Source organism: Dipodomys spectabilis, unplaced genomic scaffold (assembly GCF_019054845.1).
Source record: "Dipodomys spectabilis isolate Male_0828 unplaced genomic scaffold, ASM1905484v1 ptg000076l, whole genome shotgun sequence".
Classification (NCBI taxonomy): domain Eukaryota; kingdom Metazoa; phylum Chordata; class Mammalia; order Rodentia; family Heteromyidae; genus Dipodomys; species Dipodomys spectabilis.
Window position 1 is genome coordinate 5,718,984 of NW_024870753.1, and position 26,432 is coordinate 5,745,415.

At 50.0% G+C, this 26,432-nt stretch overlaps 1 protein-coding gene across 2 annotated transcripts; it reads right to left on the minus strand.

The window, feature by feature from the left end:
• Positions 1-359: 359 nt before the first annotated feature.
• Bace1 (beta-secretase 1) lies at positions 360-26,172 on the minus strand. 2 transcript variants are annotated; one of them, XM_042683031.1, is made up of 9 exons: positions 25,792-26,172; positions 8,701-8,789; positions 7,212-7,428; positions 6,619-6,756; positions 5,631-5,765; positions 4,472-4,573; positions 3,597-3,746; positions 3,183-3,285; positions 360-2,628 (listed from the first exon to the last, which is right to left on the minus strand). In XM_042683031.1, the coding sequence occupies exons 1-9, from the start codon at positions 26,050-26,052 to the stop codon at positions 2,387-2,389; spliced, it is 1,437 nt and encodes a 478-aa protein (XP_042538965.1). In that variant the 5' UTR covers positions 26,053-26,172; the 3' UTR covers positions 360-2,386. The 2 variants fall into 2 exon arrangements, with proteins under 2 accessions (XP_042538965.1, XP_042538964.1); XM_042683030.1 differs by having other exon boundaries at positions 3,183-3,354; positions 25,792-26,169.
• Between the last annotated feature and the right edge of the window lie 260 nt (positions 26,173-26,432).

Consider the following 26,432-nt stretch of genomic DNA (forward strand, 5'->3'; position numbering starts at 1 on the left):
GCTTCCTGTGAGAGGCCAACTCTGGCTGGAGGGCAAGTGTTCTAGAAAGTTGTACATGGGGAGTTGAGGCCTGATCAGTCAGATGCCACACTTAAGCTTTGGGCATTCTGGTCTTTCTCCCTCTGCTTACTGGCCTTCAGTAGTTCAAGCTTTGCAGACCCAGTGGCAAAGGCCCCAAATGCATGTGTGGAGATGGGACTGTCTCATTTCAGGAATAAAATTTTGAAAATAGAGATATATAATGCATATTTTTACAAGCAAGAAGCTGTTGTCAAGATCTTTTTTTACACTTAGAATTCATAGATTCAAGGTAAAAAGGAAGTAACTGTAAAAAGAAAAATAAATGCAAGTTTTCTTTAAAGAACAAAACAAGTCACAAACAATAGATCAACAAGAGTTACTAATGTTTAGGTTGAGATTTATGCCTGGAAAGAGCCAGTTTTCTCCGACATAGGTATGAACTATAAAGCAGAATGTGTCATTTTCTTCCTGCAGCAGTTCTAGGTGATTTACACTGTAAGTCTGAACTGGAAGTGGACAAGTTTTCAGTCTTCCTGTTCGTTTTTAGAGTCATGGGGAGTTCCCAATCAGTCAAGCAGCACCAAGTGCAGTGGGAATGAAGAGAACCGGATAAAAACTGTGACTCAGTATTCTTGTTTTATTGGTTTATGGCTTGTGGGCAGCTGGCTCAGACCAGCAACTCCAGAGGCCCTCCTTACATTTCCCTCTGCCTTGGCAGGTGCCCTACCTGGAAGCATTGTGCAGACCAGATAGGAACAGGCTATGCAACAGCTACCTTCCCACTCACACGAACCATGGTATTTGAACTGACAGAGGAAGTGAACGTGGCCCCACGACCTTGCCCAAGAACCAGCCTGGGTACCCATGTACTACTGGGAGTGGGGAACAGAGAACAGGATAGGGGAAGAGGGTGGCCTTCAGTGGGGAAAGATGGAGAAGGAAAACAGGAAGCTTTTTGAGGCTCCTGTTCTTACTCCAAGTCCCCTTGATATTGAAGACCAAGGGAGAAAGCCTTCTATTCTGTACATTCATGGTGCAATACTAGTCAGTGTGTGAATGCATAAGCCAAATAAATGTAGGGCCATTAGGGAGAGAAAGCAGTGAAACTGCTCAGTACTGGGTTAAAGGTCTTACCACTTGGTACCACTAATCAGAAGAAATCCAGGTAGAGGTTATAGGTATGAACCCTGTACCTGTTGAATGAATCTTCAAGGTTCACTAGGATTAGGTAGGAAAGGCCTCCTTTCTATAGCTTTAGCACCTCGGCTACAAAGCTCAAGAGCCATCATTTGGGGGGGGGGGGGTGGGGGGAGTGAGCCTTTGATCAGGAAGACAGTGTCCGCCCTGCCCTGCTACATTCCAAGTGCTCTCCTACAGGGAACTGGGCTCTGGTGGTTGGGATGTCTCAATGCCACTATCATACCTGAAAGGAAGGGTGTAAGCAGAGACAAGTGGGATTAATAGGGTAGGAATTCATTTATGTGAACTTCCTTGTGGGTACTTTTCACTGAAGAGATCTCTTTGGCTTGTGTCAGCCTTCTTCCCATCTCACTTCTACCACTAAACACTGGGGGAACCACACCATCTTAGGAGGTGGAGTTGTGTCTTGGAGATGAGGTCTAAAACTGGGGTTGGCAATTGTTGTGTTCCTGCCTTTTCTAGCTTTTCATTTCAACTGCTTCTTGTCTTTTTTATTCTATTCTCCTTTCTCCTTTTATTTTTTTTTGGGGGGGTGGTGGTGGTGGTGGTGGTAACTGTTAGAATTCCACTTGCTAGGCAGGTGCTCTACCACTGAGCCATGCCTCCAGCTTTTCTTTCTGACCACCCCCATAAGTACAAATATTCCATCCCATTGTTCTTTGTTTAATTCAGGAACAGTCTTTGCACCAGTGTAGGCTTATTTCTGCAGGCCCTATCTCTAAAACAAATATCAAACTGCATCTTTTCACTTAGGTCAGCAGAAAAATGAAGTTGGCCCTCTCTCTGCCAGGGTACCACAGAGACACTAGGATGGCCTGGGCACGATGCAAGTACTTCCAGACATAAGGAAAGAACACTTTGGGTTGGAAAACCTAAAGGGATGGTGGGCAAAAGTTCAGCACTAAAAGTTTAAGCAGCAGAATTTCCCAAGTGGAGTTTGAGGTGACCGAAAGCATTCCCGCTAGCAGTGTGCTGCTGCTTCCCTTCCGTTTCCTACAGGTGCAAGCCCTGGAATCCCCCTGTGGCCCTTTTCTTCCCTCAAGGCAGAGGCATTTGGTGGGTGGTTGAGGGTCCTTAGGGCCACCTGTGTCTCCCTGACTTGTGACCAAGGCGAACCACCCAGATGTGGTCCTGGGCGATTTCTGTCTTCCACCTTCGGGCCTCCTCACTTCAGCAGGGAGATGTCATCAGCAAAGTCATCGTGCTGATGGCGCAAGCAGCGGAGGCAACGCCACTGGCACACCATGAGGCAGAGTGGCAGCATGAAGAGGGCACAGATGGCAGCCATGACATAGGCTATGGTCATGAGGGTTGACTCATCTGTCTGTGGAATGTTGTAGCCACAGTCTTCCATGTCAGGGGTGACAAAAGGGCCTTCAACCGCCGCTGTCCTGAACTCATCGTGCACTGGAGAAAGGGCAGATAGGAGGCGAGCTGTTATTGTAACACAATAAAAAGAACTTCCTACCCCTGCAGGCTGCTCATTCACCTTTGGGGGGGGGGGGGTGGCAAGGAACCCAGTGCTAGGTGACCGTCTCCCTCAGGGCCATTGACACAGCCACCCTTCCCCGTTTACCCCATTTAGGTATGATACCCTAAGAGGCCTTCTGAAGCTAGCCCTTCACACCCATAGCAAATTCCAGTGGCAAGTCCAGCTGTGGATCCTGCCACCTTTGCTAGCATTCAACCTCCCTGTGGGGTAGCTCACTAAACAACTAAAGGCTCAGCTTCCTGCCTCCCCATCCAGGGCTTCTCAATGCCTCAGCTTCTCCTGATGCTCTAGGTTTGCCCCAGAGCTTCACGATTCAGGCAGGGGCAGCAGAACAGACAATACAAAAAGACAGGCACTGATACCAGCTTTGTACACCATGTGGATGTATTCCTACCTCCCGCACAGATCCAGGTAGCCTAACTGAAGAATATGGATAGACTGGCCCCATCCTGTTCCCTGGTGCTCTTACCATGGCAAGCACTGACTGCAAAGCCAATTCGTTTTCGGGCCCGATCAAAGACAACATAGAAGCCCTCCATGATGACGGCCCCCATGACAGTGCCTGTAGATGACTGTGAGATGGCAAACTTGTAACAGTCGTCTTGGGACGTGGCCACATCTTCCACTGGCCGCAGGTATTGCTAGGGGTAGATGAGTGCAGGGTGAGAGGGTGCCCTCCTCATTCCATCCTTCACCCCATCTGCCCACCAGGTTCATTCCTGAGCCCTGAGGGGTTGGGTTTTCCAAGACCCCTTTACCACTAATTCTCCTTATCTATTTTGTCTTCCAAGTCCTCAGAGGCCACGCTGGCTTGCTGTCCCCATACGTGCCCATGGGTGTTTTGTCCTCTTCACAGACCCCACTGTCTCAGGGTGGGACCTACCTGTGGAAGGATGGTGATGCGGAAGGACTGATTGGTGACCTCACCCATGAGGTAGAGTGAGATGACCGGGAAGATGTTCCAAGGCGTGGTGCCTGCTTGCCAGCATACCAGCTGCTCCCCTAGCCAAAACCCATCTGGGAACTTCTCTGTCTGTGTCAATGAGAAATAGATGACTAATCATCTGCCTGTCACTATTTCACCTCTTCATTTTCATATAACATTGACTGGCCTCTTAATTTGCTTTAGCTATTTCTGGGAAACATCCAAAGTAGGGGAGGTGAATTCTGCAACCCAGAGGCCAGGAACAGAGAGCAGGAGAAATATGTATCAGGACAGTAAGGTGTATGCTACACACTTATAATCCCAGCTCACAGGAAGCTGAGGCCAAAGGATCATGGGTTTACAGTCTGGGCTAGCTGTAGTGAGACTGACAAAACAAAACGATCATTTTGTACAAGGAGGATTGAATAGTGAGTACATAGAACAATTTTTTCATTTTTTTTATGGTTTATTTGTTTGTTTTTTTGTGGTGGTGTTTTAAACTCCAGTACTGGAGTTGGAATTTGGTGACTTGAGCTTGATTGGCTGTCACTACTACTTGACGCATCTTCTAGCCTAGTGTTTTTTTTTTTGCTGGTTCATTGGAGGAATCTTGTGGACTTTTCTGCCTGGGCTGGCTTCGAACTATAATCCTCCTTATCTCAGCCTCCCAAGTAGCTAGGATTGTAGGCATGAGCCACTGGCACCCAGCTACAAGAATAGTTTTCAAGAGCTCTAAGTGAAAGCATCTCAGCTCTTTTGAGGAATGGGAGTGTCACTGACTCCTTTGATAGCATGCCATCTCTGGTACCCGCCCGCACCCTTAGTCCACTGACCGAGGAGGCTGCCTTGATGGACTTGACTGCAGCTTCAAACACTTTCTTGGGCAAACGAAGGTTGGTGGTACCACTGTCCACAATGCTCTTGTCATAGTTGTACTAAGAAGAGAGGAAAGAAAGGGTGAGAATAGCTTTCTTGATGCCCCACTCTGAGGAGAGTTGGAGCATGAGCCTGGCTGCTTGGGGTCCTGCCTGGGTTGGTTTCTTGGTTTTGCCTCTGTGTACCTCCTTGTGCAAGTTGTTTAACCTCTGTGCCTCAGTTTCCTCATCTTCAAAAGGAGGCTGAGTCTCTACCTCAAAGGTTATCGTGAGGACTAAATTAAACTTCCCTGGCAGATAGGAGGCACTCAGTAAATGTTAACTTTTTTTTATCTAGCGTGGGCAAGCATTCTTCAGTTCTAGAATATGGATACCTTTCAGTAGTTTTATATCTATTCTAATTTATCATGCCTAAGGATCTAGGGAAGGATCTGAGCACTGGTGGCTCACGCCTGTAATCCTAGCTACTCAACAGGCTGAGATCTGAGGATCACGGTTCCAAGCCAGCCTGGACAGGAAAGTCCGTGAGACTCTTATCTCCAATAAATCACTCAGAAAACTGGAAGTGGCGCTGTGGCTCAAGTGGTAGAGCGCTAGCTTTGAGCTGAAGAGCTGATGGACAGCACCCAGGACCAGAGTTCAAGCCCCATGACCAAAAACAATAAAAAGAATCTAGAGAAGGAGACCCAAATACTTTAGCTGGCAGTTGTTGGCTACTGCCAGCCTCAGGGATTAACACTTTGAACTTTATCCAATCTTTTCCACAGTCCCTGAGGAAGTTGTTTTCACCAGTTTTTGATTGGCCCAGAGACACATAGCTTGTAAAGCAGAGCTAGACTCCAATTCATGTCTTTTTAACTCCATCATACTCTATAAATGGCTTCCCAAGGCCATGAAGTCAGACTGTCTGGGGTCCAGACAGGAGCTAGTTCCACACTCACCACAAGCCCTGGGTAAAAGTGCTCTGCCGCCCTGCACTTCAGGCTTAGTGTGACCAGTAATTTCCAATTTCTGGGCCCAGCCCCAACTTCCTTCATAGGTCCCTTACCTCTGCACAGCATCCCCTCACTATGATGCCTAACCTTTTTCTCCCCTCAGCTCCCCTATGGGTTCTTACCTCCTTGCAGTCCATTTTCAGGTCTTGTCCATTGATTTCTACCCGTACAATGATCACCTCATAATACCATTCCCGCCGGATGGGTGTGTACCAGAGACTCCCCGTGTACAGTGAATGGTCAATGCCCCCGATGATCTGAGAAAAAAAGAGCTCACAGCCGTGTCCTGGCCCAGGGGAGAGCAGGCCACGTGGAGACCTAGCAATAAGTTCTGTTGTTTCTGCCAACAAAGGTCCTTTACACTTCATTGTTTTCCCTTCCAGCTTCTAATCAAATCATGCCCTCAAGTGATTTATATTTTCTTAAGTGTGTTCAAGGGAAGAGACTGTCCAGGATTTTTAATTATTTGTTTCAGAGTCCCATAGCCCTGATATAAGTTATTTAAAACTTACACTGGCACAATAAATGTTGAGTGAATTATGCGCTTCTGTTACAAGTTTGATTTTCTCTGCCTGTTGAGGAACCTTTCACTATTGTCCTAGTCAATAAATAGATTTTAACTTCCTTACATCTTTGCCTTCTGACTATCAGACTAAAAAATCTTAAATTTAGGCTGGGAAAGTGGCTCAGTGGTAGAGTGTTTGCCTTGCATGCATGAGGCCCTAGGTTCCATTCCTCAGCACCACATAAGCAAAAAGAAAAAAGCCGGAAGTGGTGCTGTGGCTCAAGTGGTAGAGCGCTAGCCTTGAGCTGAAGAGCTGAGGGACAGCGCCCAGGCCCAGAGTTCAGGCCCACAACCGACCAAAAAAAAAAATCAAATTTAGTATGTTTTACCCCCATTTCCGTTGAATCATTCCTAATCCATTTTTGACTTTTCCCTCAAGTGCCTTGAAGCCTTTCAGATCAAATGCAAGGAAGAAAAGAGTGGGGAACAAGTAGAGATGGCTTCCCTTGCTATTATGTGGTAGAGCCAAGACACTCATGACACTAAGGCACATTGGTACCATCTCTCCTAATGTCAGAACCTCCCCTCCCTGAGGACATACTCACCATGCTCCCTCCGACTGAAGCCAGCACCTCAGACTGGTTGAGTGGGAAGCCTGCGCCACAGAGCTGCAGGGAGAAGAGGTTGGGAACGTGGGTTTGCTTTACCAAGGAGTCAAAAAAGGGCTCCAGGGAGTCATCAGGCTGTAGTGGAAAGAGACAAGGAGTGAGTCCTTTTGTGGAAGTCCTGATGAGTAAGCCTAGATTCCTACCTATGTTGGAGGGTAAAAGCAAAACTTGGGAGTGTTCCCTAGGTAAGACTGAGATACTAAGCTTTGGCAGAGAGAAAGAATGAGAGAACACTAGCAGGAGATGTATACAGGAAAATACAGAGCCATAGTCTTTCTTCCCCATAGCCTAATGTACTTCAGATTTACAAGGCCTTTTAAAGATCTCAAGAGTATATAGAAATCAAGATCTGTTCATTCCAGTGCCTATCACAGCTGCTCTCAGATTACCACCCTAGCTCTGTCCAATAATACTTCCAACTGACTTGCTTTCCTCTTTTAGTCCACTCCCTTTCTTTCTCCCAGTCCCTTCCTGTGTCCCATGCAATGTGCAAGGTGCAGACCCTGAGGAGTGCAAACCCTTGTTCTTACCCTGGCAATCTCAGCATAGGCCAGTCCCAGGATGCCTTCCCAGTTGGAGCCATTGATGAAGAACTTATCCGATTCAGTGATGGCAGCGATGTTGGCACGCACAGTGACGTTGGGACCATGAGGGATGCTCACCAGGTCGGTGCCCAGCTCTCCCTCCCACTTTCCTTGGGTGTAGGGCACATAGACACCCTTCCGGAGATCCCTGTATGTGCTGGACCTGTGGAGTGTAAACAGAGATCTATAGATGTCAACCCACAATGGGCATAGGAATCCAGGATCAAACCTACTTCCCAATGCCAACATCTCTCAAGGCGTCCTAGAGTCTGCTCTATTTCCCAGAACAGAATGTAAGATGACCTTGCAAGATTGGGGGTGGGGGCGGGTGGCGGGAAGCTAGTGCTGGGGCTTGCTCTCCTGTGTCTGTAGCTCATATTCCTGGATCTGGAGCTCAGGCCTGTGAAGAACAAGCTGGGCTTTGTGCATTGTGCTTGCTGCTCCTGCAGGGACAGCTCGCGGACATCTCTTCCTCCCCCACTGCAGCAAGCTTCCAGAGAAAAGGAGCCATTGACAGTCATGTTGCCTTGGGGCACGGTGGTGCCATCTGAGTGGTGGAGAATGTGCCAAGCAGGATAAATATGGAAGTTCTGCAGCAAGTTTTAGGGAAGAGATTTGCACATGCATCCTAGCAGAGCAGGGAGGTGGTATCTCCTGGCATGGGGCAGCCGCTAGGGTGGGACTGGGATAAAGGCCTGGATGAATGCCTTGCCATTGGTCCTGCTCTCCCTCCCCAACTGTTTCCTTAGCTAAGGATATTCAAGATTCAAGGAAAAGGGGTCAAAGAAGGCAGGAAATGGGAAAAGGCTTCACATCTTCCTGGAAGTGCCAGGTGCTCATGTTCTGTCACACACAGATTACCTTAGATGTTAAGACAGCTTCTCACCACTTTCCTGTCCTGATTGTATGCTAGGGGGCCTTCCAGATCACCCTCCTGGCTCTCCTACCTAAAAACCCCTACTGTAACCCCCTCTGCCTCCAGCTGTTGGCACTCTGGGTGGTCCACAGAAGAGACATTGGACATAAGGGCCCTCACAGCATTATGAGAAGATTCTTTCCTTCACATCCTTGAATCATTCAAAGCCACCTGGATGGAGTGGCCCCTGGGTAAAAACAGAGCAAAGGGAGCTCATTGCTGTAGTGTGGTAGCCTAGAGTCAGCTGCTGATGTCAGAAACCTGCAAGCCCCTCACATCTGCTCAGGCAGCTCGCTCTCCTTCATCCCCTCTCATGGGAAGCTGCCCACCATTGCTGTGGTATGGGTCCCCCAACCCTTCTCTCCTCACCTCTGCTGGCTTCTTTTTCCTTCCACTTCCCCAGCAGGACCAAAGGATCTGAGGATCTCACCTTTCCCCCTTCATCCCTCCCCTGACTCCCATTGGGAAAGGCTCTCCAGCCTGGGCTCTTCCCCACTGAGGCTCCCCACTATGACTCACAACTGTCTCTGGTAGTAGCGATGCAGGAAAGGGTGAGGGGCTGCGCCCACTGCAAAGTTACTGCTGCCTGTGTCCACCAGGATGTTGAGCTGTCAGAAAGGAGAGAAAAGTATAAACAACCAGGTAGCCTTGGGCTCACCAGCCTGGTGGGCCTTTACCCCACAGTATAGTCTCCTATTAGAGTGTCCAGGGCGGAATTTCCATGATGCAGGGTTGGTCAGGCTGGCACCTGCTGGATACAACCATAGACAGAACTTTGGGTCTTAAGATGCCCTTAGCATGGCCTCAGGAATTTTGTGTCTGCTTCTGTCTGTGGAATCCTAACATTTTCTGTCACTAGAGCCACTGAGTGTGCACAACTGTCAGGTTGTCTCTGTTTTCGTTTTTGTTTTTTGTTTTGGTCTGTTGTGCGGCTTGCACTCAGGGCTTAGGCGCTGTCTTTGAGCTCTTTATCAAAGTGATAGCAATCTATCACTTTGAGCCACAGCTCCATTTCTGGTTTTTGAGTGGTTAATTGTGGATAAGAGTCTCACAGGGACTTTTCTGCCTGGACTGGCTTTGAACCACGATCTTTAGACCTCAAACTCCTGAGTAGCTAGGATTATAGGTGTGAGCTTCTGCTCTTTGTATAGCTGACAGAGTCTGTCTTCCCCTCCTTTCCTAGTTTTCCCATGAAGAAGCTTGATGCATCCCCTTTCAGCTCAGAAGAGATATTCTAGGGGCTGGGAAGGTGGCTCAGTGGTAGAGCGCTTGCCTTGCATGCATGAGGCCCTGGGTTCGATTCCTCAGCACCACATAAGCAAAAAGAAAAAAGCTGGAAGTGGCGCTCTGGCTCAAGTGGTAGAGTGCTGGCCTTGAGCTGAAGAGCTGAGGGATAGCGTCCAGGCCCAGAGTTCAGGCCCCATGACTGGACCCCCCCCCAAAAAAAGAAGAGAGATTCTAGGCTTTTGCTTTGGCAAGTGGAGTTGTGGGGACCAGGATGGCACATGATGCACTTGTGTGTGTATGACCCTGCCCACCAGAATGTGGCATTTCAGCTACGTGTGCCACTGTTAGAAATTATGGAGATTCAGGAGCCCCATATGATGTCCTGGTGAAAATTCATCTTGTCAATGCTTGTTTTGGCTAAGGGAATACAGACAGGTGTTTTCTCTGTGTTCCTTGCTGAGGTGCTCCTAGCATCTCTTCTAACTTGTCTCCCCTTCCTCCTCCTATAACTCTGTCTATAATGGTATTAGAAAATCAACTTAAAAGGAAGGTTTTGCCTCGTAATTCCAGTCCATGATTGTTTGGCTATGCTGCTTTGGGCCAGTGGCAGCACAGTATATCCTGGTAAAGGAGGCCTGGTCATCTCTCAATGGCCAGGAAGCAGAGAGAGGAAGGGGCTCAGTTCCCAATATTCCCTTTAAGGACACACCTCCAATTACCTAACTTCCTCCCTGTAGGCTCACCTCATACAGGTTCTACTCTCAATAGCACCAAGCTGAGGAACAACCCTTCAACACATGGGCCTCTGGGGGACAATTCAAACTATAGAAATCATGTTTCTTTACCCTATAAGTCCCTCTAAACCTCCTCAGAGAGGCAGATTTGAGTCTGGGAGCTCTTATTCCTCATATTTAGCCACCTCATAGATGAACACTTAGCGAAGTTTGTCGTTTCATTAACTGCATACTGCACAGAAGACACAACAGGCCTGGTTCAGTGACATGCCACTGTCCTGGCCCCCTCCTTCAGCCCTCCACTGTATCTCTGTGAGCAAAAGAAGGCAGGTCCTGCCCTCAGAAAGACCACTGTTCTAGAGCTTCTGCCCTGACCTTAGGGCCTTCCTTTCTGTATCCTCTCCTCAGTGCACCCAAGTCAGCAGAGCTTCCTTCAGCAACCGGGCTCTGACCTTGTCCCCTTGAGCAGGTCACTGTGCTGCTTTCTGTCCGTCTGCCAAATCATCTGCTCTCCGTGGTGCCTGTGTGGCTGTGCTGGCCACTCCCCCAATGCCTGCTTGGGCTTCCTGGCCACCCTCCCAGCCCAAAGACCCCTCTGCACTGGCGGCCAGTCCTCCCCACGCCTGCCGTCCTGGCCCTGGTCCCATTTCCCTCCCTGCCCCCCTCTCTCCACCTCTCCTCCTGTCCCTCTCCCTGGTCTCTGGGCAGCTACCAGCTCCAGCTGCTGGGCTTTCAGAGAAAATCAATAGAGCTGGGAGGCTCCCCGGGTCTGATTTCAATCAACCAGGTTAATGATTTTAAAAAGCTCCTCCACTGTCCCCTCCCCTAGACCCCTTTTCCCTGGCACCAGGAGTGGGCCTCATCTGCTGCCACTGGACTTCAAAGAAAGAAGGCCTCACCATACTGTCCCGGTAGCCTGTGAGAGCAAGGGCTGCCTACAGTGTGTGTAACTGGCTAGCTCTAGCAAATACGGCTACGTCTTGCCAGTGGCATGGAGCTTTTATCTGGGGGGAGGGGATCCTGCTGTCCCCAGCCCCTCCCTGTGCCCCCTCTCCTCTCTCTGCAGGCTGCTACTTCTCCCCCCACCCCACATACTCTTGTTGCCCTTCCAGTCCAGTTCTCTTTCCTGTGGTCTCCCTCTTCCACCCCTAAGGAAAGAACAAACCACCTTGCTCCCATCCCCAGTTTCAGGCCCTCGCTCTTTCTGCCTCAGCCTGTCCATATTCCACAACAAGATGGAAAACCAGAGTAAACACTGAGATTCCCTCCGAGGAAATGTCTGAAGCTGAGAAGTGATTGCTGTCCTTCAACGTTTCTATGGGAACCTCCTCGCAGCCAGCAGCCTCTCTCCCTCTCACAAGGCAGCAGCCTGGGTCACACATGGTGCTTGCTCATCATGGAACATGGCAGTTAGGGGGGCCTGGAGATAGAAATATGCAGAAGAATCTCACCTCCTAATTTCCCAGGCTGGGGCCATTCAGTGAGAACACTTTGCAGCCCGTCATCTATGCCTGTGGCCGCCCCACCCCCTACCCTCAGCCGTATCACCAGGCTCAGGCCTCAGCGTCCACCTAGGATCAGGAGCTCTTGCCTCCTCCATTGTCAGGTCCTTTCTCTTTCCCTTTCCCTGCTGGTATTAGCTCAGGGTCTTGTAGGAACTCTACCATTTCAGTCTCAACCTCCACCATTTTTGCTTTTCAGGCTTTTTTCCTTTTTTCTCCATCATGGGGCCTGAACTCTGGGCCTGGTCGCTGTCCCTCAGCTCTTCAGCTCAAGGCTAGTGCTCTAACACTTGAGCCACAGGGCCAACTTCCAGCATTTTCTGCTTATGTGCTGAGGAATTGAACCCAGGGCCCCATGCATGCAAGGCAAGCATTCTACCACTGTGCCACCTTCCCAGCCCGTTTTTTTTTTACTTTTTGTCAGTCATGGGCTTAAACTCTGGGCCTGGACGCTGTCCCTGAGCTCTTCATTGCAAGGCTAGTGCTCTACCATCTGAGCCACAGCGCCACTCTCAGTTTTCTGGTATTGGAGTCTCACAGACTTTCTTGCCTGGTCTGGCTTTGAACCAGATCCTCAGATCTCAGCCTCCTGAGTAGCTAGGATTACATGCGTGAGCCACCAGCGCCCAGCTTTCAGGCTGTTTATCAGATAGGGTCTTGCTTTTAGCCCAAGGCCAGCCTTGAATGAGATCCTCACTTACACCTCTAGCATAGTTGGGATGCTGTAGGCAGGCAGCACCATGACTAGTTTGTTTAGTTGAGATGAGATATGGATACCTTTTTTGCCTAAGTTGGTGACAAACCAAGTTGTTCCTAAGTGGCCAGTATTACAAGCAAGTGCTTCTGTTCCCAGTACACCTGCCTATTAATGATTAATTTTCCTTCCGGTAGCTCCTGCTTCCCCAGCCCCACCCCCCCATCACCAAACCAGATTCTTCTAATTGGCATTTACAAATGCTTGAGTTTCTACATTAAAAAACAGCAGCAGCAGCAACAACAACAACAACCTTTCCTTACCCTCACACCCGCCTCCAGCACCCTTCTGTCCCTTCACAGGGTAAGCTCTCAGCCAAGCCATCTTCATTTCTTCACCTCCCACTCATTCCTCAACCTATTCTAAAACTGGGTTTGCCAAGATCCCTCTACTCGCAAGCAGCCCTTACTACATACAGTTCACGGTGATTTCATGTCACCCACTGCAAGTCGGTCTCCACCTCAGTTCTCACTCCTCATCATCCGTTCACATCCCAGGCTGGCTTTAGCTGCTTCCTCATTTTTCCTCTCTCTTGGAGCACCTCCCCCAGAGTCCCTAGACCTTAAGCTTCTAATGCTCACCCTTTCCTTCCCTTCAAGCTCCAAGGCACATATGGAACCCCCTCCACCCCCAAGCACCTCAAAGCCAGATTCTCCAATGCTGACCTTACAGTGTCCTTCCCAGGTCCCTGTCCCAGTGAGTGACGTCATCACCCATCTGTTTGGTCCGGCAGCAACTTCAGAGACATCTTCACACCCTCCTCTTCACATCCTGGCCAATCATTCTCCTTCAAAGCGCCTGCAGGCCTGAAAGTCCTCCAAACTCTGCCACTCTAGGGCCCAGCTAGCATCATCTCACCCCGGGCTATGATAAGGGTGTCTCCACTTGATCATCGCACACCCACCCTTGACCTCTCCAGACTCTTTTCTGCACGATCTTTCCAAAGTGCAAACAGGACCAGGTTACCCTCCTAAATCAATCTTTTCCTAAGCCAACCTTTTTCCTCTTGCCACTAAAACAAAGACTCTAAGCTTGAACGTTTCCTACAAGAGGCTCCCCAGTCTGGCCCTGCCTGCACACCCAGCCTCCATTTGTCCCCTCCTCCCCTCAGCCGCCTCCATCAGTCACAGGGGCCTCACTGCACGCCTTAACACCTGTGTTCCCTACAGAAGCAGCTGTGCAGGCCCTCATCCTGCCTGGACCAACCCTCCATTCGCTTGGATTTTGCCTGCTCAACCCTCTTCCTTCAGTCTGAACTGAAAAGGGGCTTCCTGGAGGACAAAGCCTAGGTCCCTTTCCTTTATCCACAGTTCTCTACTCTGATGCTGACCTCCCTTTGTATTGAATTTCTTTCTTTTTTTTTTTTAATTCCTAGAGTGGCCTCAGTGCTTGGAAGTAAGTCTTTCTTGAATCAATGAATGCTTAAGGAAAAGAGAAGGTGGAAGAGCTTTATCCTGTTTGTAGTGGTGGGTGTGCAGGAGCCATCCCTCCCTGGCTCCAGTGATTGTAGGCTGTAGGAATGACGCCAGCTCACACCTGGCTCCCAGGCCCCACAAGGGAAGTTGTGTGCCGGCTGCCTGTGGTGTTGCAGCCATTTACCTGGTCCCCTGACTCAGACAGACCCCGAAGTCAGATGCCCAGGGGGCTGTAGCCTGGGGTCAGGGCTAGGCCAGTGCCAATCACTTAATAAACAAATGTGCCCCCTAGGGGCCTCTAGGGTAGGCAGCTAGGTGGGAAGAGCTAACAAGCCCCACAGGGAAAGGCACACCTGCCCTGGCTCACACTCTGAGCTCAGCCACAGCTTTTGGAGAGTGAAATCGGAGCCCATGAGTTCTTCATTCCCCCAAATTCTACCAGTCTTGACCCCGGCTTTGTCCAGCAGACAGAGCTGGGTCGGATCCCTTTGGATGAGAATAACATTTCAGGAGACGTCTTTCCTACTTTGAACAATCTCCAGGGATTAACCTAGGCTGGGCATGGGGCATGGGGTGTAAGTCAGTAGGCACAACACTTGCCTTAAGGAACAGGACATCCTCAAACACAAGGAGGTGCTTCACACAGCACCCGGGATCACCCTCATCCTCTTGGAACCCTGCCCTGAGGTTCTGTAGAAGCAGCCCAGTTCAGCTTCCTTGAGTTTGAATGACTTCAGAGCCAAAATCCCAGCAGACCTGGCTTAGTCCTGCCCTAGCTGACTTGCCAACTTAACACAGCCACGTCACTGAGCTCAACTAGAGGAACCGCCAGCCAACCACAGAATCCTGACAAATGACTCATTTTAAGCCACTATATTTTGGCATTTTTATTACCAAATATCAGGTAACTGACGCACACTCCATGAATTTAGTCCTAGAACCCTTGACCTTGGGGACATCTGATCAACCATGGGCCAACAGGGAGTATCACCTGCCACTGTCACCTTGCTTCTTGTGATGTTTCCTAGGAGGTCCATGACCTCCTGAGGAGTGTTGCTTATGATTTTCCCTTGCCTGGAATGTTCTCTTCCTGTGTGCCCTATTCCTGCTTGCCTGCCTGCCTCCTTCCATTCCTTCCTGTAGTATTGAGACTTGAACTCAGAGCCTGAGGGCTGTTCATTAACTTTTTTGTTCAAGTCTGGTACTCTACCACTTGAGTCCACTAATGGCTTTCTGGTGGTTCATTGGAGATTAGAGTCTCTTGGACTTTCCTGTCTGGGCTGGATTCAAAACAAAATCTTAGCCTGCTGAGTAGTTAGGATTATAAACACAAGCCACCTACCTGCACCTGGCTTCCTGCTCAGTTAAACATCTTGTCTCCTGAGAGTCTTGTTCTTGATTCCTCAGGCAAGATTTCCTCCCACCCTCCAGCCCCTCTCCAGCAGGTCCTCAATAGCTCCTAGGCTTCTCTGGCTACCCCTTCCCCCAGCCTGAATCACTCATTTAATGTCATCTGTCCCCCCCCACCCCCCCACCACACACACACCTTGAGCCCACAGGGAGGAGGCCCTTGACACCCTTCTTACCTAATTTCCCCTAACCCCAGTAGGTGAGTAATGCTCCACACTGGTTTTTCTTAATTGACAGTAATTGCCTTATTTCTGTGTTTGGTTCCCAATGAGCCTACAGACACTGGCTATTAATTCTCAGCCCCAGGGTCCTTGCAGGGGTGATTCTCAACCTGGCACCGCACATGACCACTGTGCACAGTCACCATGACAACCGATACCCTCCAAACCTAAGCACAGTGAGTGAGTGTCTGCCTGGGGCCTTTTGGTTCTTAAAGCCATCATGGTGGCTCTAGAGCTCCTAGGTCCCAGAGCCTTTGGAGTCAGCTCCATCTGCTTTCCTAAGGAGATTTGCCCAGTCTGGAGCTGGTCCAAGACTAAGAGAAGGGGCAAGGAAGGACAGTGAGAGCCAAAAGTCAGCATCTGGGCGTGGCTGATGGCCAACAGCAGCTCGTGCCTGTGACTGGGTCCAGGATTGGGCCCTGTCCAGGTTCCACCTCCCACCTTGAACCAAACAGCTGACCCTCGGCAAATAGGCTCCCTTTCGCAGATACATCCTCTACCTTCTACTTCCTCTCCAGGCTGCAGCTGGGGGAGGGAGCAGACAGGCTCCCTGGCACCACTTACCCACCCCTGCCAGGCTAGTTTTCTAAGGAATCCCAAAGTGGCTGGGTCACCCTGAGCCAAACTCACCTCATTCCTTCTTTTAGCCAGGATGTTCCTTTTCTTCCCAACCTCCATGCCAGCCCAACTACTACTGATCAGTGCTTCTGGTATCAGATGAGGTGATGGATGGGGACATTTGAAAACTGTCATGTGAGGTCTTTTTTGCACTGTCCCTGAGCTTCTTTTGCTCAAGGTTAGCTAGCATTCTGCCACTAGAGCCACAGTGCCACTCCCGGGTTTCTCTGTGTATGTGGTGCTGAGGAATGGAATCCAGGGCTTCATGCATGCTAGGCAAGTGCTCTACCACTGAGCCACATTCTCAGCCCTCATGTGTGCTCTTGTGTGTCAGGGCACTGTCCCTGAGCTCTTCAGCTCAAGACTAATGCTCTACCACTTTGAGACACAATGCCACTTCCAGTCTTCTGGTGGTTAATAGGAGATAAGAATCTCACAGACTTAGCTGGGCGCTGGTGGCTCACGCCTGTAATCCTAGCTACTCAGGAGGCTGAGATCTGAGGATCGCGGTTCAAAGCCAGCCCGGGCAAGAGAGACTGTGAGACTCCTATCTCCAATAAACCACCAGAAAACCGGAAGTGGCGCTATAGCTCAAGTGGTAGAGCGCTCGCCTTGAGCTGAAGAGCTGAGGGACAGCGCCCAGGCCCAGAGTTCAAGCCCCATGACCGACCAAAAAAAAAAAAAAGAATCTCACAGACTTTCCTGCCCACACTGGCTTTGAACTGGGATCCTCAGATCTCAGCCTCCTGAGTGGCTAGGATTATTGGCGTGAGCCACTGGCATTCAGCTCATGAGTGTTCTTAAAGAACACTTCCAAGGCAATGCTTCCAATATATTTTTAGGGGTACATGAGGATCTGGGATCCAACCCAGGACCTCATGCATGCTAACCTACTGCTCTCTACTACTGAGCAGCACCCCACAGCCCTTGTACTGACTTTTGAGGCCTTTTATTTTTTTGTAGGGGGTGGGGGGGGGGGAGTTGCTGGTCCTGGGGCTTAAACTCAGGGACTGGGTGCTATGTCTGAGCATTTTTGCTCAAGGCTAGCACTCTACCACTTGAACCACGGGCTCCACTTCTGGCTTTTTGGTAGTTAATTGGAGGTAAGAGTCTCACCGACTTCCTTGCCCCAGCTGGTTTTGAACTGTGATTCTCAGATCTCAGCCTCCTGAGTAGCTAGGATTAAAGGTGTGAGTCACCAGCCAGTGCTCTGGAACCCACCTGGCAAAACCCCTCTCTACAAAGTACCACAGGAGCTACTAGCTACCTTATCAGCTACCTTCTCCTTATCAGACAGTAAGTCCTTCCTGCTGTCTTACTTTGTCTCAACTCCAAGTTAGAGTGACTTTCATTTTGTCTTGGTCGACCCCAGTGGAAAATGCCCGCAGATCTCTGGCATCTGCCCAGCTGCCCCCATGGCAGTCAGGGCCTCAGTGGCACCTGGGCTGTGCTCTTCAAACAGGATTCACTCCGTCGGCCTCCTGGGGAAAGATATCTCCCCAGGCACTGGAAAGGGAGACGTGGTGGGGTTTATCAGTCCTATGAGGGAACATCTGGGCTGCACACAATGCAGGTACAGCAGGCAGCAGAGAAGACACCCACAGGATGAAAGCAGGTTGGAAGGGCTGACACTGGCCTGGAGAAGTCCGAGCTTGGTTAGTGTTCCACAGCTTTGTCCATTTCTGCATGGGGTTGGGGGTTGGGGGTTGAGGGGGCAGGGACGGCCATGGGTAGCACGGGTAGCGGGGGAAGGACTCAAGAGTTTCCACTTCCTGTGTCCAAATACCCCTGGGACTATGATACAGAGACCTCCTCAAAACACCCACCCACCCTCAGGAACCGCCTGGCTGGCAATGTGCCCAGGGAACACCTGTGCATGCCTGGCTGGCTCCTTTCCAGAACTTTCTACTGCTCAGGTACCCAAGAGAGTGGGCTTCCAGCAGAAAACAGTTGTCAGAGATGGGAAGTGTGTCTTCTTCCTGCATTATCCACCAGAGTTTCTGCTTGGCTCTTTACTGGAGATGCTCCAGGAGGGCCCCTGACCTTCTACCCTGCTGAGCAGGTAAAGCTCCCCTGAGCTGGGCGCAGAAGAGAAGCATGTGAGATGACTGAAGGACCCAGTGGAGGCCTGCTTCCACCCGAAGCCAGCCAGCCGGGAGGGCCACCGGTGTTCACAGGGACTGGGGAGGCAATGTGGCAGCTGCAATCTTTGCCTGGTTAGGAGGATGGCTTTGACTTCAGTGATTTTTTAACCTAAGTCCACTGTGTAAATTAATAAAGAGGAGGAGGACCAGGACAGATAAGAGGATGGACCACTCTGTGCTAGGAAGGGCAGGAGGTCCACATCCTTGCTTGCTCGTGTTTGTCTTAACCTTCCCTTTTGCCTTTGAGATCTCTTGACACAGCTCTGTGAGGCATGTCAGGTGCTGGTGGCTCACACTTGTCATCCTAGCTGCTACTCAGGAGGCTGAGATCTGAGGATCGGGGTTCAAAGTCAGCCTGGACAGGAAAGTCTGTGAGTCTTGTCTTTTTTTTTTTGGTTCCGGTCGTGGAGCCTGAACTCTGGGTCTGGGCACTGTCCCTCAGCTCTTCAGCACAAGGCTAGCTCTCTACCACTTGAGCCACAGTTCCACTTCTGGCTTTTTTCGTTTTGCTTGTGTGGTGCTGAGGAATCAAACCCAGGACCTCATGCATGCAAGGCAAGCGCTCTACCACTGAGCCACCTTCCCAGCCCCAAGTCTGAGAGTCTTATCTCCAGTTAAATCACAGAAAAAGCCAGGAGTGGGTCTGTGACACAAGTGGTAGAGTGTTAGCCTTGAGCAAAAGGAGCTCAGGGACAGAACCCAGGCCCAGGGTTTAAGCCTCAGGAACTAGCCAAAAGAATAAAGAAAGAAAAGAAAAGAAAGAGAAAGAAAGAAAACCAGAAAGAAACCATTATAGAGTCAGGCTCTGGTGGTTCACACCTGGAATCCTAGCTACTCAGGAGGCTGAGATCTGAGGATCATAATTCTAAGCCAGCCTGGGCAGGAAAGTTCATGAGACTCTTATCTCCAATAAACTACTCAGAAAAAGCTGGAAGTGATGCTGTGGCCCAAGTAGTAGAGTGCTAGCCTTGAGCAAAATGAAGCTCAGGGACAGTGCCTAGGCCCTGAGTTTAAACCCCAGGACCGGCATGTGTGCATACACATGAAAGAGAAAGAGAGAAAGAGGGGAAAGAAGGCAATTATGGGGGACAGAGAGAGGGAGGAAAAGAAAAACCACTTGTAGGTTTGAGATCCTGAACCTCATGGCTCTGATGGTGTTCCAGCTCCCTTGCCTAGATTCATTCTTTCTCTAACCATTTTCCTCTTTTAGCTCTCCATTCTCTTACAGAACAAGTCCATTACCTAATTTGACTTCTACAACCACCTTTGTGGGTAACTTCCAAATCTATGTTTCCCCTTCTAAGTGCCCTTCTGGTACCCAGGATGCCCATGGCCAGCCACACAGGTAGCAGCTGGGAGTGCTGGCAATGTGGGCAGGAAACCCAAGATGGAAGAAGCGATCATAAGGTCGCAGACTCACAGGTAACTAGCTTCCATTAAGATCAAAATAGCCTGTCAAAGTCAAGGGCTTTCACAAGAAGTCTATGAGGCCTCCACTCAAGGTTTCAAGAAAGATTTTATTTAAGCCTAAGGGGGTCAACAACAAAGAGGTCTAGGAACAAGGTATCTTTAGCTTAACAAAACCAAGACCTAGACTTCAGAACCCAACTCTGCAGGTCAGGTACATTGTAATTCTGTAAACCTCTCCTAACTCATCTAGGGCTACCTAAGCAAGAATCTGAAGAGCTGTGCTGACCTTCCACCAAAACCCCAATGTCAACCAATGTCCAAAATGATAAAACACAGGAATAAACCTGGTATTTGAAACTGCTAAAGACTAGAACCAAAACCAGCTCATTTCTTCCTAGCAAGTAACTTTGGGCAAGACAATTAAATATTTCTAAGCCAAATTTCTTCATTACCAAAAGACATATGCCAATACCTGAGCCCTCATAATTACAGCAGAAAAGTAAATGCAGAACTTGGTCAACTATAGTATGTTTTAAAAGCTTACTCCAGGCTGGGCCTTGGTGGCTCATACCTGTAATCCTAGCTACAGAGGAAGCTGAGATCTAAGAATCATGGTTCATCACTAGTCTGAAGAGGAAAGTCTGTGAGAGATTCTAATCTCCAATTAACCAGTAAAAAGCCAGAAGTGGAGCTGTGGCTCAAGTGGGAGTGAGCCAGCCTTGAGTAGAAATGCTAATAGACAGGATGCAGGCCCAGAGTTTAATCTAACACACACACACACACACACACACACACACACACACACACACACACACACACTTTGCTCCTTTTGCTATGTTTCCAAACACACACAAGTCTGAGGCTAAACAAGAAGCCAACTGCTCTTCACCCTTCTCTCTCACCCCTTAAATATTATCAGAGACCAAGAAAGACTGAGCTGTGAATTCTGACACTCGGTGAAACCTTTCCTCCCTTCTGCCCTCTTTGTCACCTCCTGCATTCAGATTCCTTGTCTCACGCTCTAGATTGTTCAAGTCCTCCTCCACACTGAAGTCATTTTCCTCCAACCAAAATTAGATGCCACCATCCCTCTTCTCATATCTACGAGGGCTCCTGATGGCTTCCTAAACTCTACTCCACCACAACTACAACTTCCAGCTTCCTTCTCGTCACAGCTCATGGAAAGGCATATCCTCCCACATCGTTCTCCGTGGAGCACAGCTGTCTCATCATCTTTCAAAGCCACAGTCAAATCTCAAGGCAGTAACAGGAATACTTCCTTTTCAAGCAAGCCTGTATCCTGTCAGAATGTACAAGTTCACAGAATTACAGTGTATAGAAGTAGAAGCAGCTGGGAGCTGGCAGCTCACGCTTGTAATCCTAGCCACTCTGGAGTCCGAGATCTGAGGATCATAGTTTTGAGGCCAGCCTGGGCAAGACAAATTTGTGAGACTCTTCTCTCCAATTAGCCAGCAAAAAGCCAGAAGTGGAGGTACAGCTCACATGGTACAGTGTCAGCCATGAGTGGAAAAGCTAAGGGTGGGTGCAAGGTCCTGGGTTCAAACTCCAGTACCAGTGTACACACACACACACACACACACACACACACGTAGTTGTGCCTCACCAGGCACTCCCAAGACCTATTGCTTTTGGAACAGGTGTATCTGGTCTTAGATGCTAGTTGTTTGTATGTCTCACATCGAACTGTGAGCTTGCTAAGGGCTAAGACTATGTTATTATCTTTCTCTTCTATACACAGGAGTTCTCAATAAATATTTGTTATCCTGATTATTACCAAATTTCATTAATAACACATATATTATTACCCCGTGTTTGCTTGATGATGCTCATATTATCATAATAGCCTCTTTAGTGAAAAGAATAAATACTTTCTCCAGGAATTCCACCTCAACATTTACAACTGCCCCTGAGCAGTTTGCTTAGATCTCTTGCAGTTTACTTATTCACTCATCTTTTTTTTTTTTTTTTTTTGGTGCCAGTATTGGAGGTGCTTGAACTCAAGGTCTTGCAAGCTATTGCCTGGCTTTTTCACTCAAGGCTGACATTTGACCACTTGAGCCATGGCTCCACTTCCAGGTTTTTGCTGGTTAATTAAGAGATAAGAGCCTTAAATCTGGCTTGAAATCTTGACCCTCATATCTCAGCCTCCTGAATAGCTAGGAGGAGAGGCTCACCCAACATTTTTGAGAAACGTATTTTAAACTTGACAGTGTCATAGGTATTAGAATGTGAGGGCTGGGAAGGTGGCTCAGTGGTAGAGTGCTTGCCTTGCATGCATGAGGCCCTGGGTTCGGTTCCTCAGCACCACATAAGCAGAAAAAGCTGGAGGTGGCACTGTGGCTCAAGTGGTAGAGTGCCAGCCTTGAGCTGAAGAGCTGAGGGACAGCACCCAGGCCCAGAGTACAGCCTCCACAATCGACAAAAAAAAAAAAAAAAAAAAATACAATATGATTCCCCTCCCCACTTTTTTCTTTCTTTCTTTCTTTCTTTTTTTTGGGTCTGGTAGTGGGGCCTGAACTTCCGGCTTTTTTCTTTTTGCTTATGTGGTGCTGAGGAATCGAACCCAGGGCCTCGAGCATGCAAAGCAAGCACTCTACCACTGAGCCACCTTCCCAGCCCGCCCCCCCCCCCCCACTTTTTTCTTGCAATGCCAGGAATTGAACCAGGCTCTTTTGCACATGAGGTATGTACCCTACACTGAATTACATTTCCAGCCCTAAGAGCTTGAAGTTTGATGTGGGAACCCAAATCAGTTACAGTGTATCAAAACCACTGTTGTTAAGAGGGGTGAGAGAAGATGTTATAGGGGAGTGGAAGAGGGATACTCAGGATAAACTATTCTCCTGCAAGACAACAGCACCGTAGAAAGAACAAGGAGTGAGCAGGTTCTCAGCTCACTAGCCTGTTCCCTGATATGTATACTAACTGTATACATATGTATGTAGCAGGGATTGCTGTAAAGAGCAAAATAATACACACAGAATACATAAAAGAAACTTTGCATATGCTTGGAATAAACCAGTAAAGCAGTACTATTAAATTATGCTCACCTGCGGACTTTTCCATTCGCCATCTGCCATTTCCCTCCACTTACACTCTCCCAGGAAGTCTTCCTCAGCCTTCAAACAACTATCGCAGGTCCTACCTTGGAACCCTGCTCACATCCTCCTCTGCCCTTCACTCTGTTTATCGCAGCCTCACACCTGGATTGTCCCAACAGAGCCTTCAGCTGTCCAAATCTCTATTCCATTCTTCCTATTATTCAGACATCTATTCCTAAGAGATGGTTTTCTTTCATTTCCTTCCCCTGTACAAATGAATTCATGTTTGCCTCATTAACCAAAGAAGACCCAAGACCAAACCTTATAGGTTGACATTTAAGGCTTTGGGCAATTTAGCTCTATTTTATTTACCCAAATATATCTGTTCTCAGCATAAAGCTGTAATATTAACTGGTGTGGCTTTCTCCTGTCTCCTGAACAAACATACAGGAGCCCAACCACACACAGCTTATTCTCTCATTCACGGTAGCCTCTCCTAGTCTGTGAAGGAAGAGTGGGAAGGCCAGAAGAGTGTAATTACAGTACACAGGAGTAGGAGCCCCTCATCTCCTAACCATCCTTCAGGGCACACCTCCTCTGTGAAGCCTTCCCAAATGAACTCATTGTCTCCAGAATTCTTAGAACACGTATTCCCCAGCCTCACCCCTTGCACTTCCACATCTCAGAGTTCCTGAAGCATGAGACAGAGTGGTCAGACCCCACTCCCAGAGACTCCAGGGGTCTATGTGGACCAGAGAACTTAATTACTTAGCAGGATCTGATGATAAGGACCTACAGATGATCCCTTTATTTATAATTTCTCTTTGTGGGGCACCATTGGTACACACTTGTAATCCTAGCTACTTTGGAGGCTGAGATCTGAGGATCAAGGTTCAAAGCCAGCCCAGACAGGAAAGTCTGTGAGATTCTTCTTTTTTGTTGTTGTTGGTTGTGGGGCTTGAACTCTGGGCCTGGGCGCTGTCCCTCAGCTCTTCAGCTCAAGGCTAGCGCTCTACCACTTGAACCACAGTGCCATTTCCAATTTTCTATGTGGTTTATTGGAGATAAGAGTCTCACAGTCTTTCCTGCCTGGGCTGGCTTTGAACTGTGATCCTCAGATCTTAGCCACCAGTGCCCGGCTTGTGAGACTCTTCTTACCTCCAATTAAGCACTAAAAAGTTCAATGTGGAGCTGTGACTCGAGTGGTAGTGCACCAGCCTTGAGTGGAAAAGCTAAGGGCCAACACCCAGGCCCTGAATTCAAGCCCATGTACTGTTCTGGATGACCTTGGCCCTTACTTTCATTGCCATTCTATCTAAGGTCTTTAGGTTTGATCTTTGTGGATCAGTCTCCAAACATAAACTTGCTGCCTACATTTTCTTTGTTTCTCATTTGATGCCTTCAACCACGTAGGGAGAAAGAGCGCCCTTCTTACACATTGCTGGGGACTGGATCAAAGGCAGCCAGACGGCCCACAGAGCAGAGGCTGGTTGGCGTAGGTCCCCAAGGGGAGCCACGTGCAGTCCACAGAATTGCTGTACTGAGGGCTAGCAAGCACTGGCTCTTAGGGCGACATGTAAGTTTCAGCCCGCTTCTCTAACTTCTAGAGAACTCAAAGGAATGGATGAGCACAGGGTACTCTTCCAGGTGCTGAGCTGAGAATCAGGAAGTACAGTAGCGGGTCTCCAGTTCCTAAGTGTACAATGTGGAGGTTCAGCCATCCAGGTGTTTACACGTCATTGTAGAGCACAGAAGAGGCAGAAGCTGCCAGAACAGTCAAGGAGAAAGTGAGGTAATACTTCTTTGAAGGTCACTTATGTTCAAGGTGCTTGCACCTACAAGATTTCATGAAATCTTCACAAGGGAGATAGCATCTCATTCATTTTAAAGTGAAAGCCACAGCCTCAGGGCAGTTATATAAGTTGTCTAAGGGCCACACAACTGGGAAAAGGGAAAGCTATTAGGGGTACAGGACAAGCTGGACATTCTTGGTCTGTTTGACCCCTTGGTTTTTTTGGTTCAGCAGCAGGGCCAGAGCAGCATGGTCCTGAGATGTGTCATATGGTCTGGGCAGTTGCTCAATGTGACTAACAGTAAAGAGAGTAAACCTCAGTCTCCACGCGGCTCCTGCTCCCAGACAATCCTTAGCATTGTGTTAGCCTGGGCCTGCACAGGATGCATGCATGCTACTTCTGGAAAGTTAGTAGGGAAGGGGGTGGGGGGGAAGGAATGGGGTGCTCAATGTAAATGCTCCTGGATGCAGGACTCAGGTGCTCCTCCTACATCCAACACACTCTGACTTTCCACACCCTCTATGGACAAGCTTTCTGGACAGACATGACACAGATCTGGGGGTGGCTCACACACAGAGAGAGAGAAGTGCAGGATCAGATTCAAGGTGACACGTACCAGCCTACACAGACCCACGCCGCCTGCTGCCCAGACTCACCCACAGAGGAGGCAGATGCTCACAGAGGCCAGCCAGGCACCCCACATGGAGGGCCACTCTGGCCCACATTCCCATAGCCAGGTGGGCAGATGAGGGCACAACCTCTATCACCTCCACAGTGGTGGGGAGGGTTAGGGGGAGCGGAAAGTGTTTTCTCCATCACTTCCAGGCCCTTTGCCACCAGAGGGACCCCACTCTGGAAAGGAATGGGGTTCCTTTCCTACAGTTCTTTCTTTCCACAGGCTCAGTTCAGTTCCTTTCTGGCTGTGCATAGAGGCATGGGTGGGGGAGGGGACGGAGTGCAGAAAGCCTGGGGTGGGGGAGGGCCTGGGGACCCGGATGGGAGGGGGAGTTGGGTGACCAGAACCTAGAGGGGTGACAGATGGGAGTCAAGAGTTGGTCAGCACCAGAGGGGCTGACACCTGTTAGAGCTCCCCCTGAGACCCCTCTCTCTAACTCAGGAGACCCCTAAACTGCTCTGTCCCCAAATCCACACTGTGCAGAGAGGCAGAGAAGTGAGGGCAGCTGGCCCAAGGGTCGGGGGAAACGAGATGGCCAGGAGGAAAGGTTCTTTTGGGGGGAACCCCCCCCCTTAGCTGCTGCACTCCAGTCCTGTCCCCCTGTGCGCGCAGGAAGGAGGGCTTCGCGGGCCCCATCCCCTTACCGTCTGCGGGGGGCTGCCCACGGTCATCTCCACGTAGTAGCCTTGGCCAGACTTGCCCCTCAGGTTGTCCACCATCTCCACAAAGCTGCCCCTCGGCCCGGGCTCCTCGGGCTCCTCGTCGGTGTCCCGGGGCAGCCGCAGCCCGAGCGGAGCCCCGGCCAGGCCGCTGCGCAGGGGCAGCCGGATGCCCCGCTGGGTGCCGTGCGCAGGCAGCACGCCCCAGCCCACCCACAGCAGGAGCCAGGGCAGGGCCGGGGCCATGGTGGGCCCGGGCCTTCTGGGCGCTCTCCGGCCCACGATCGTCCCTGTCGCCTGCCCCGAGTGCGGGCGCTGGTGGCTGGTCTCAGGAGAGGGGGCCCGGAGGCATCGGGACCCCCAGATCTCCCGGGCCCCTGCGCCAACCCGCTCGGGTCCGGGCCAGTGGAAGCGAAGCGGCGGGCCGGAGAAATCCGCAGCGCGGCGCGGGCGCGCGAGGAGGGAGCGGGCGGGCACCCGGGACCCCGCCGGGCTACAGCGGGGCCGGGGCGGCCGGCCGCGGCGGGGGGCGGCTGGGAGGGGCGGCCATGGCAGCGGGGCGCCCGGCGGCGTCCTCGGTCCTCCCCCGGCGCGGGGCCCACGGCTCGGAGAGGGGCCGGCCGCTC

What these genes read in the sequence shown, in the direction of transcription:
- Bace1 (XM_042683030.1), bottom strand. Translation starts at nt 26,052, where the DNA reads ATGGCCCCGGCCCTGCCCTGGCTCCTGCTGTGGGTGGGCTGGGGCGTG. An exon ending in CGCTACTACCAGAGACAGTT is followed by an intron (nt 7,429 to 8,700) that starts GTGAGTCATAGT and finishes TACACTCCACAG; the next exon opens with GTCCAGCACATACAGGGATC. An exon ending in GCATCACCATCCTTCCACAG is followed by an intron (nt 3,355 to 3,596) that starts GTAGGTCCCACC and finishes ATCTACCCCTAG; the next exon opens with CAATACCTGCGGCCAGTGGA.